This window comes from Diadema antillarum, unplaced genomic scaffold (assembly GCF_040938485.1).
Source record: "Diadema antillarum isolate AM-2024a unplaced genomic scaffold, OU_Dant_1.0 seq00000461_RagTag, whole genome shotgun sequence".
Lineage (NCBI taxonomy): Eukaryota > Metazoa > Echinodermata > Echinoidea > Diadematoida > Diadematidae > Diadema > Diadema antillarum.
In genome coordinates, this window is record NW_027271432.1 from 61,314 (window position 1) to 73,982 (window position 12,669).

The following is a 12,669-nucleotide window of genomic DNA, read 5'->3' on the forward strand; positions in this document are numbered from 1 at the left end:
GGTTCGCAAAAATTTTCAAATTTTTTTGAAATTATCGCCGAAGTAAAAACGACATTCGTGAACAACTGATGACGCTTCCGAACCCTTGCGTTCTTTTGCGAACTTTTGCAGACTAAAATACGAATGATGGATTTTGCCATTCGCGTCCTTCGCAAATCGTTCGCGTGCTCCGTGAAATCCCACCCTTATACATGGAGTTCCAACTGGCTGCAATTATTCAAACAGACTGTCAGATTTCTGTTGATGTACAAAAGAATTCCACAGGTGCACTTGTGCCTTTGATGATCGATGTTCCAAGACGCCGTCTTGCTGAGCAATCTGAAGATTCATTTTGAACATTATCATAATGTTGGCCATATTTTGCTTATTTATTTATTAAATGAAATGAAATTTCACTTAATAACAAAGCATGTAAAACAAAAGTCCATTCCGTTCAGAAATTTGCGCAAAAAGTGTAAATCAGAGCTGTATTATGTGAAAATGATTAAAACTGTACCATCCTGGAAAGCTGGTTTTATCACTTTTCCACTTAATTTCCCCAAATGAAACTAATATGTAATAATCTTCAAGTATATTTCTTTATTGATAGATATATCAGATTAGTGCCCGGGTATGCCCGGTCAAGTAATTTTCATCTTCATTTCAGCATTTTTTCCTCAATTTCTGTTCGCGCATCCTCGTGTCTGTACCACCTACCTTTTATAAGAAGGGATAGCGAAAAGTAATTACCATCACAAAGACATATCTTCCTTTGAAAGTGGCTGGTGACTATGCAATGAGACACGAGTCAATTGTGTTTCGTATCGGCGCGGGCAGATCCTGTTTGGCACATGCTTCAAATATTTTTGAGCGGCAGCTTCGAACATAGATCAAAGGGAATAACTCTGTTGTTACTCCATCTCTTCAACCTCCTTGATCTGAGGGAGCAGAGTAAAAAAAAAAAACTAGAAATGTCGCTAAGGCGACTGGTATGCCTCCGCCATAATGCATGATTCTCCTAATAGGTCTATAGTACGTGTGGACAATGTATGATTACATTTTCACCAAAATTGGCAAACTATTAAACTTGCCAAGTTTGTCAAAAAATGTGTTGAATGTTCTACTTCCTTGACCAACGTTTAATTGGATGAATAGGAAAGCATGTATTAGGAGATTTAAAGAGACTTTAACTTGAACTTTGACCCATTCATAACTTTATGCATTGAGTAATTTTCAAGGTATGGAGAAAAAAGTGCAATTTCTGTATTGAAAAGTACATTGTTACCATTTTCATCTGGCCTTTGAACCTAAAATTTCATAGGATAATCACTGTCAGGCAGAACATGCCATAAATATGTAGTAAGTTTCAAGATAATTTTGAGCCACTTCCGAGATATGGAAGAAAAAGTTAGTTGAGCACTTTTCCCTTGATCTTTGACCTTTTGACCTTTGAGGCAAAAAAAAAAGAAGAAAAAAGAAAGTTTCCAGAGAATCTCTATTAGGTTATACATGCATACACCAAATGTAAAAAAAAATAATCCTGCTGGCATTTGCATAAATATGATGGAAATACTAAAATTTTTGAAGTGTTGTCCTTGACCTTTGCCCCTGACCTTTGACCCCATGAACCCTAAATTCTCTAGATAATTCACTGCCAGTCAGTACATGTATATACACTGTGTATACCAATGTTCCATGAAGATACCTTCAAACAATTTCCAAGGTACGGAGAAAAAAGTGAATTTTACTATTTTTACTTGACCCTTTGAACAGTACAGCTGTTGTCCGTCTGAATGGACAGGGTGCAATTAAGCTCAAGTCCACAAGGGATGAACCATGCTTCTCTACTCCTTTTGAGAAAGGTGAGATTATTGACAAGTCTGGCCTTCATCTTGGGTCACTGTAGTCTTCTTGTATCCTGGAACATTTGCTCCCTGTAGAGTCAGGTGATAAATTCTTTGAAGGTTTCAATGGTGGTAGAAAGTTTAGTAGTGGAAGACTTAAAGGTACACAATGCATTCTTCCTTGGGTATGTGTATATGTGTGTAAACCAGATTTTACTCATTTCTCTTGAAAATGTTAAGAACATGCTTTAATACCACAACGTCAAAGTGGGTAGGCCTTTTTTAGGGCCACACACATACCCAAGAAAGAATATGTGGTGTACTGTCAAGCCTGGTACTCCTAAGCATTCTAAATCCATGGAAACCTCTTTGAAGATGGTGTATCTGGCATATAGCAAAACAAAGTCTTTGTTCGGTGGTACCCTTAAAGTATTAGACTGTTTGGAGTTCACAGCCACAACTGTAAGGCAATGCTTCATTAATTTGCCATTTTACATCCTAGCAGAGGACATAATTAAGTCCCTAATAGATTTTTCCTAACCTGACATTATCTGGGGCTGACAAGTACTAGTTGTGTATTTCAATTTTTTTTTCTGATGCTTACCCTTGACTAGGGAGTGTTCAATCCTTCCTTCAACACTCAGACTTCTCCATGTCTCATCCTCTGCAGCTTTCTTGGCTCCCTTACCAAGACCCTATCACATAAAGAAGACAAATGCAAGAATTAGAGAGGGGAACCACAGATGAAATGTAAATCTACAGATGGTAGAGCAAAGTTAGGCAAGAAGGAAGGTTGAACAAGAGAAAATTCAAAATGATTTAGGACAAGACGCAAAGAAATATACAAGAGACCCGCGGGCCTCTACGCTCACCTGAGTATCACAAATTCACCTGCCATGCAGTTACCATAATTACATAACTACCATAGCATATCGCTTACAATTTGAAAAAAAGATTTGAAAAAGATTCCTTAATTTGGGGGTTTTTGCCTGTTTCCCCCCCCACTTCAGGCATTGTGCTTACTGTCCCCCCCCCCCCCCCCCAGGTCGAGGAATCATGCCCATTCATACATCACCCAAGCGATAATACCTGAAAAAGTTTTGATAAAACATTGACTATGCATTCTCAAGAAGAAGATAAGATGCACAGTTTAAGGCCAAATTTGGAGGGGAGGGGGGAGGGACTCCGAGGGGGTACCCCTGGCTCTGCCATGAACAAACTTGAAACTACAGTCATCAATACACTAACTCATGGCATTAACTTAGCTCTATGGGCCCCCCAGGTGGGCATGGTGCCCATTTGTACATATCGAGATCCTATCCCCCGAGGAATGCTACCTGCCAAGTTTGGTGAAAGTCTGTCATGGGGTTTTCAAGAAGAAGATGAAAATGTAAACAGATTACGCATGATGAACGATGGACAAAGAGCAATCACAATAGCTCAGGTGAGCTAATAAATCTATTCTGAATTCAAGAGGATTTGGAAGCAAGGTATAGCATTAAAGTAGTGAAAAAATATGGGAGTGAGCTGTAGGAAAAGAGAATGTGATGAAAACAGGAAAAGATTATGTTGATGTAAGCTAACAAAACTACTAATTTCTAGACATATATCACACAAACGTTCATAGGAAATGAGTTCTTTCTGATTATACATTGTACATACAGCTCTGAGATTGTAGCTAAAAAAACACTGCCATTATCCATGGAAAGCTAATATAGCACACGTACAAAACAAAAAACATACTATGGGGCCTGCATCAAGCCACCTATCCACAATTGTGTACTGGTCCCCTAAAACACACACACACACACACACACACACACACACAAATGAAATACAACAATTTGACTATGGAGTACAGTCTACTGGGATTCGCCTGTTTCATACTCAATCACTACATCTGCTATATCAGATATTTGACACAGCTCATTAATCTTTGACCATTGGCAGGGGATTGACCTTTCACCTCTTCACACAAGGGAAACATTTCTAAATCCCTTTCTATCCATCACACACTAGGGCCTCTAACTAGTAGAATTCATTGCCAGAAAATATATTAGCTAAATCTTGGTGACCTCCCACTTTGACATCTGACCTTTCACTTGTAATTTCGGGCAATTAATTGTTATTTATCTTTATCTTTCTTACCAAATGATATTATAAATGTACATGTTTTGTATACTCCCTGCTGATGTCATAATTGAACTAGAAATGTCGCTATGGCGACTGGTATGCCTCCGCCATAATGCATGTTTCTCCTAATAGGTCTATAGATAGTACATGTGGACAATGTGTGATTACATTTTCACAAAAATTGGCAAAATATTAAACTTGCAAGTTTGTCACAAATGTGTTGAATGTTCATCTTCCTTGACCTAGGTTTAATTGGATGAATAGGAGAGCATGTATTTGGGGATTTAAAGACTTTAACTTGACTTCAACCCATTCATATGTTTATGCATTGAGTAATTTCCAAGGTATGGAGAAAAAGTGCAATTTCTGTATTGAAAAGTTCATTGTTACCATTTTCATCTAGCCTTTGACCCTAAAATTCATGGGATAATCACTGTCAGGCACAACATGCATAAATATGTAGTAAGTTTCAAGATAACTTGAGCCACTTCTGAGATATGGAGGAAAAATTAGTTCAGCACTTTCCCTTGAGCTTTGACCTTTTGACCTATAAGGCAAACAAAAAACAAGAAGAATAAAGAAAGCTTCCAGAGAATCTCTATTAGGTTATACATGCATACACCAAGTGCAAAAAAAAAAAAAATAATAATAATAATCCTGCTGGCATTGCATAAATAAGTAAAACAGTAAAATTTTGAAATGTTGCCCTTGACCTTTGACCCCTGAACTTTGACCCATGAACCCTATATTCTCTAGATAATCACTGCCAGTCAGTACATGTATATATACTATCTTCCATGAAGATACCTTGAACAATTTCCAAGATACGGAGAAAAAAGTGAAGTTTCGATATTTTTACTTGACCTTTTGACCTCTGACCTTTGACCTCATGACCCCAAACTTTCACCAGAGAATATTAATTGAGTAATACATGTATACACAAAGTTTCAAGAAAATATCTTCAGGCATTGCATAGATATGGTGGAAATAGTGAAATTTTACGTTTTTGACCTTTGACCTTGAGCATGTGCACCCAAAAGTTGATAGGCACAACTTCACCCCCTAATACACATACATGCCAAGTTTCATTAGGATACCTCAAAAGGTTTTTTAGTTACGCTGTCCACAAAATTCATTACGGAAGGACGGATGGACGGAAGGACGGACGGAGGGACGGAGGGACGGACGGACACCCCGAAAACATAATACCTCCGGCACCACTTCGTGGCGGAGGCATAAAAATGACATTTTAAGCCACAGTACAGTGACCTTTACTCTGGCATATTCATTCCAATAATTGTCAACTATTTTTCACCTATCCATCAACTAGCCAAATGTATGATTGTTCTTTTTTTCCTCTGCAAAAGTGCACTTAAATTTGGTCTAAAAATTTGACCTTACATCACTATCATTCACAAAAGCCATTGCCCGTTTATTACCTGCCCCTCCTAACAAATCATTTGAAATTACTAGATGAAGTTAAAGCTTAAAATGGTATTTTAGCCAACGGTCAATGATTTTAACCTTGAGGGATACTATTTCCCACAGAGTCTAATCAGCAAACTTACATCTCATGTTGCATACCTTCACCAAGTATCAAGAAAATCTATCAAGCAGATTTTCCTAATCATGATGATGAAGGATGGACAGATATCCCAAAATAACAATGCCTCTAGCACCCTTAACTTAGCATAACAAGGAATAACAGCATTGAAATCAAGTCAGAATATCGCTTCCAATTTCTTGTGTCTTTGAAGGTCTACCGTGAATAGCAAAAAGTGTTTGTTAAAGATATGCAGACTGTGCTGCATGTAAGTGTTACATGCTATAATATCAAAATGGCCTTTTAGTTGCTCTGCATTTATATGTATACCATGTGCATGAAATATGAGGCCCCAAGCTGGTCTCTTGACAGTCATCAAGCTAGATACAAACCAGCCTTAAAAAGGCCCTCAAATATTGTCAGGTTCACATCACCTTGGCGTAAAACTTTTCTCAATTTGACCAGCTTTTGTGTACGAAACTTCTCATTTCATCCAAATTCTTTGTGCCAGAATTATCAAATACGCTCACCTCTGCATACTCTAGCAGTTTTTCTGTAGCTGCCGGATCCTTGTCCCACAGGAGGTCTTCACAGAGATGCAGGAGTCTGGGCTCAATGTCGATATAGAGGGGGAGGTTGCCAGCATTGACTATTCCCATGTCCATTCCAGCCTGATGATTGATGTGGAAAATGCATCAGTACATTATGAAATAACTGAAGACACAGGTACATAATTGCAAATACACACGTTCATATTTACACGCAAAAGAACTAGAAATGATAGTGACTGGTATGCCTATGGCATTATGAATGGTTCTCCCAATAGGTTTAGTGTATGACTTGACAATGTGGGATGACAGTTTCACATACATGTAATAGGCAAAGGTTTATATGACATGTTTGTCAAAAATGTGTTGAGTGTTTACTTCCTTGAACTAGATTTCATTTGGATGGATGGCTAAACTAGGAGAGCAGGCATTCGGGGATTTGAACATTTTCACTTCACCTTTGAAATCGCCCACTGACCCCATGGTCCACAACTCTTCAAATGATCACTAACTGGTTAACATCCATATTCATGGCAATACTTTGAGCTAAATCAAAATACGGGAAAAATTCTGACATTTGAACATTTTCCCTTGACCTTTGACCCCATGGTCAAAATCTGTCCCTATGAAATCATCACAGACTTAGTTTTATTACGTTTATGCATTGAGTAAACATTGACAGGCAGAACATGCTTATATGTATACTAAGTTTCATGAAGCTTCCTTGAGCCATTTCCAAGATATGGAGGGAAAAAAAGTGACATTTTAGCATTTTCATTAAACCTTTGACCCCTTGGCCCAAAAATTTCCCTGAGGAATCTTTATTTGGTAATACATGTATACACTAAGTTTCAAGAAAATATCTTCGCATGAGTATTGCAAAGATATGGGGGAAATAGTGACATTTCACACAATAATATCCATCCAAATTATTTCTTGCCCTCTGATTGGTCAAGGGCATTGAAAGTGACAAAAAAAAAATTCAACCAGGAAAATCCTAGTTCAACTTTTTCCCTAGGGAGACTGTAAAAAAATTATATCATACTGCCATGCCAATATTTGCTTAGCGCATGCGCACCACTCTTTGTCACAAGCGCATATTTTCATGCATGAGACATGTCATTGCACAGTTTTCCATCAAATACATGCTGTCTACGCTCATGAGAAGGTTTTGCACAGTCAATGGATACTCTTTTACACGTAATTTTGTGCGTGGAAAAAGAAATAACTTTAGATCGTCCAACCACCCACTCTACTTTGCTGTTACTCTTAAAATTCATTGGGAGGGATAAAAAACAAAAAATATACCAGGGCCATTGCTAGAGGTTCTGGTTAAACTACTGTATACAGTACGCCATATATTTCGCGAGTCTAAATTTTCACGAATCAGGAATTCTGGACGATTTCGCGAGTGGTTAAATTCGCGATCATGGAGTCCTGTACTGAACGGAGAAGTGTACTCTGGTACGTCACATTCAAATCGGGATCAGAGTCAATATTTTCGCGTGTCTTTCATTTCGCGAATAGCACCTCACTCGCGAAATTCGCGAAAATAAAAACCTCGCGAAATATTCGGCGTATACAGTATGTGCCTTTGGTGACTTCAATAGCACTATTGAAGTCACCTCATGCACATAGCTTCAACCAGAACCTCTCAGGCCTTCTATACTATGTCCACTCCTACACACACACATAGGCTAAATTTCATTAGGATACCTCGAACAGTTTTTAAGTCCACTGTCCACGAAATTGATTGCAAACAGACAAAAGGATGGATGAAAGGACGGACAACCTGAAAGCATAATGCCTCAGGTGACACTTTGTGGTGGAGGCATAAACAATATGCACGTTTTGGACTGCCTTATTGTCAGCTGGCTATCGTTCATCAACATTCCAAATGAACAGTTAGTTTAGAGCACTCTATAGTATAAATTTATGCCAAAACATATAGTTCTCAAAAGGGCCAAGAATTCATCTTCCACTATTTTGAATTTGCTTGCAATACATTGAAAGGGTCTATATCAAACTAGAAATGTTGCTACGGCAACTGGTATGCCTCCGCCAGAATGCATGGTTCTCCTAAAAGTCTATAGCACAATATCTTGACAATGTGTGATGACAGTTTCACATATTTGGCAAAATATTAAAATGACAGGCTTGTCACAAGTGTGCTGAATGTTCACTTTCCTTGAACTTACGAATTACTAAATTGTCAGAGTGCAGGTATTTGGGGATTTGAGGATTTTTACTTGACTTCTGACCCTTTTATAAGTCTATGCACTGATCTATGAGTAATCTACAAGGTATGGAGAAAAAGTGTAATTTCAGTATGGTAAAATATTTGCATTTAAACCTGACCTTTGACCCATGACCTCAAAGTTCCAAGGAGAATACTGTTAGGTAGAACATTTATACATGTGTAAATATGTAATGGGTTTCATGATGTTACCTTGAGTTATTTTCAAGATATGGAGGAAGAAGGGAAATTTAGCACTTTCACTTGACCTTTGACCTTTTGGCAAAAAACTTCCCACAGAATATCTATTGGGTAATACATGTATATGGGTCAGAATTTTGAATGATGTACAATTGAGCCAAAACAACGTAAAATTTAAAAAGTAGGAAATTCTCCAAATCATTTATCTTACCTGAAAGAGTATATCTCAAACTTAAATATGAACCCAATTATACCAGAATTTTCCCAGAGGAACAAGTTTTTATTCATCGCGGAAGTTTACCATGTCCAGAGCAGCGAACGTCCGTGAGGAATAGTACTGCACATACATTTGAATACCATTTAACATAGTTTGCAACGATCTGATTCAGTTCAAAATCGTAACGAAATATCTTAAGGGACATGTGTATGTGTTGGCAGAATATTAAGCTTGTATACTCTTAACCTGTATGTAATTGTAGACAACTGATGATTTAACCAAATTCGTCATTTCTGTTGAAATATTGCTCTTCCGCTAAACACTTTCTCCACTTTACGCCCATTTTACAGAAACTCAATATTTTGACCTCTTATTTCACTATCCCATACTGAAAAATCAGGTTCGTTTATCCAAATGTGGAGAAACAAATTAACAACCAAATCCTCCATATTTCAAAACCTCATGATAATCGTTTTCACCTAAATGAATATCAAGCCCATTCCACTTTTAGAAGAATGGACCTAAAAATAATGTACCTTATTAATTTTCGGATTAACGAACTTTCAGAATAAGATAATAATATTTTTGATTAGAAACCTCCTGAATTAACTACGAACAATTTTTTTTTTCATTTTCGGAATAACAAACCTTTGGACATTCGGAGTAACGAATCTTTGGAAGAGCGAACGTATCAAAGTGCAACGTTAAACCTATTCTAAATCATTACTTTTTTTTTAACATGTGTTTTCAAAGTAAGCACAAAAGCACAAACAACTTGACGATCTCTCTATCTCTTAAATGTAAAATGAAAAAAAAAAACATCTGGGACAGAATTACAAATTAACATTGCTTCTCATTGATGAGTATAAAAAAACACCGTGTCATGATAAGCAGAAAATTTGCGTGTTTTCATCAGACAATGATTGTATACTGCATTACTTTTGTTCGCTTGTGACGACATTTCGATGAATAAAAAAATAAAGAAATTAAAAAAAAAAACCTTCTCCACAGGAATATTGTATAACGGGAGTGCACTGGCAATTCTTTTCTCTGTGTGTTGGAGCTCGATCCCTTCTCTCTTTCTTTTCATTTTCATTCAACTGCTTCCACGACCTTTTGAAACTTTTCCGTTTCTTCTTCAACACATTCCCATTACAGACTTCTTCCGTCATTTCATCCTTTTTGTTTCAATACATCCTGAATGTGACTGTGTAGCACTTTTTCGGATTTGTTTTGTTTTAGTTTTTTTTTTTCTGTTTGGTCGCAGCATGTTCAGGCTACTTAGGGAATGAGAGAAAAATCGTCGTGAAGAGAAAAATAAGAATGTATTAAGGCATTAAATATCATGACAATTACAGCGAACGTCCGTGATGGAGATCAAAACTGAATGTTGTCTGTTTGAGATGGCAGCTACCATACTCAAAAGATAAACACTTGGAGCATCTGTCACTAAAAAGTGGCACTGTTCCTCTTTCTCCTACTATGTAATCCATGGACTTATTCTACCAACGAACATCCGTGACCAAAACGTTTTCCTTTTGTTATTACAGGTAAATTGAGTGCTGAATGTTATTCACTTTTGGGTATTAGCGACTCAGTGATTTGGTAATATTTTCAAGTAACATTAACTTAATGTAGAGTAATATATTTGTAATTATCAGAAATTTCCTTTCTCGGACCGAACGTCCGTGAGCAAAACTTTGAGAACCTGCAACAGTGCAAATTGTCTCCAAAACCTCATTAGAAAGAAATTTAAATGCACAGAAATTACAGATTATGCAAAATTCCATTTTCCTATAACTTGGTTTTCAGTGTTAAGCTGTTTTTGTTTAATTAGAGGGAAAACAAGGGTAAAATTGTGACTAAATTTTCAACTGTTCGTTCATCGTGATCACATACCGCCTTAAAAATTCTGAAACTACTGCTCTAAACTCATCGTTTACTTTGTAAAACTTTGTTTGTCGCTATTGGAGCCAAAATTTTTAAAGAATACAGGACACTTTCGGGACAAGTTATCCCTATCGGTCGGATTGCATATGTCATGGACGTTCGCTGGAATTGTCACAGACGTTCGTTCTACTACTAGGGTCATGTTCCAGGACGGGTAACTAATCGGCAGAGAGTACCTAGCCTTCCTAACTCTTTCAAAAATTTGAAAAGGTATTGTCAATGCAAATAATAAGAAATTAGACATCCATACAACATATATATTGCTCAGAGGGGGATAAGGAGGTGAATTTTCAGAGAAAACATTAATTATTTGCTTGGTTTTCGGTGAATTGCATGGTCCAAAAACTGCGGATGAGCCTCAGTCCGCTCCGAACATGACATGCAGCTCCTTGGCTAAAGAGCCAAAGGTAAAATGTACCTTTGCCGTCAAAGCAAGATGGTGTCCCACTTGATAACGGATGTTCTTTTTTTCTCGGAGGTTCGTCTAAAAATGTAATTTCGGTTCCCATTTTACAAGGGATGGACAGAAACTCAAAACAAACATATTATCGTGTGGCTAGATCTTAGTTGATTTGGACTCAGAACAATATCGCCAATAACCGTTTAATGGGCTACGATCTTTATTAGTAAATAGCGGAAGCACGTCCGTGACGTAAACTGAGTATAATTTTGCATAAAAGAATGTTACATCCCATGTACAGCCAGCAGACGTACAATTTTTGCAGGATATGTTCATTAGGTGGAACACCAAATTTTCGTATACATTACAGTTGGGACAACAAAGTAGAATTTGCAGCAGCGATAGAAATAAAAGCATCACGGACGTTCATCTGTTTAGGGCTTTGATATTTCAATTGTTCTCTGTAATTTTATACGTGCTCATAAAGTTCTTATAATGTTGTGGTACATACCCATAATATGTCAGATCCAGAACATGGCCAGATATTAGATGACACGTACCATAAAAAAGGCACATCATTAGTTTGAAAAACAAAAATTGTGAAAATAGCATTTTTACAGTATTTTTACGCTTTAAGTCCTTGTCAAATGAAAAATATCAGTCAAAAGTCAACCAAATCATACATTTCCTGAAAGGAAATTTACCAGGCTTTGAGATGACATGAAGGAATCTAGTTTCTTAGATCATCCTGGTGTGTTCTAAGGGAAAGAATGTCATAAGGTGCGAAAATTGGCAATTGTACATTGTTCAAAATTCTCACCTATATATCAAGTTTTAAGAAAAATCCTGCAGACATTGCATAAATATCAAGGAAGTAGTGACATTTTGAGGAGTTGACCTTGACCTTTGACACCCTGACCTTTGACCCATGACCCCCAATTCCCTGGATAATCACTGCCAGTCAGCACATGCATATATACTAAGCTCCACGAAGATAACCTGAACCATTAGCGAGATATGGAGAAAAACATACAATTGATGACATTTTGACTTGACCTTTGATCCTTGACCTTTGACCTAATGACCCGAAACTCTCTCTGGAGAATCTTTATCTGGTAGTACATATATACACTAAATTTCAAGAAAATACCTTAGGGCATTGCATGGATATGGGGGAAATAGTGAAATTTTGAGCATTTGACTTTGACCTTGAGCATGTGCACCTAAAAGTTGATAGGCACAACTTTGCCCACTCACACATATACATGCCAAGTTTCACTAGGATACCTCAAACGGTTTTTTAGTTACGCTGTCCACAAAATTGATTACGGATGAAAGGACGGACAGACGGACAACCCGAAAACATAATGCCTCCATCACCACTACGTGGCGGAGGCATAAAAATTTATCTGGCTGACGTGATTGCTAAGATGATGAGCTGTCAAACTTGAGAGTATTTTGAGATCTGAAGTATATGTCTCGTGCAAGCTAATGCACAATTTTTTCTATTCCGACTTAAGTTTAGAACCCTTGTGGAGCCGGGAAATGTGCAAACACCGGGAAATGTGCAAATGCCGGGAAATGTGCAAACGTCTCGCCAGGAAATGTGCAAATCTCT

The 12,669-nt window shown here is 37.5% G+C and overlaps 1 protein-coding gene across 1 annotated transcript in view; it reads right to left on the minus strand.

Annotated features, from left to right (window-relative positions):
• Positions 1-12,669, minus strand: part of LOC139733128 (methionine synthase-like) — a gene marked incomplete at its 3' end in the record, with an annotated part of 224,478 nt that overhangs the window by 61,279 nt on the left and 150,530 nt on the right. Inside the window, 2 exon segments of the mRNA XM_071643969.1 lie at positions 2,435-2,518; positions 6,030-6,170. Coding sequence (XP_071500070.1) covers positions 2,435-2,518; positions 6,030-6,170 — 225 coding nt within the window.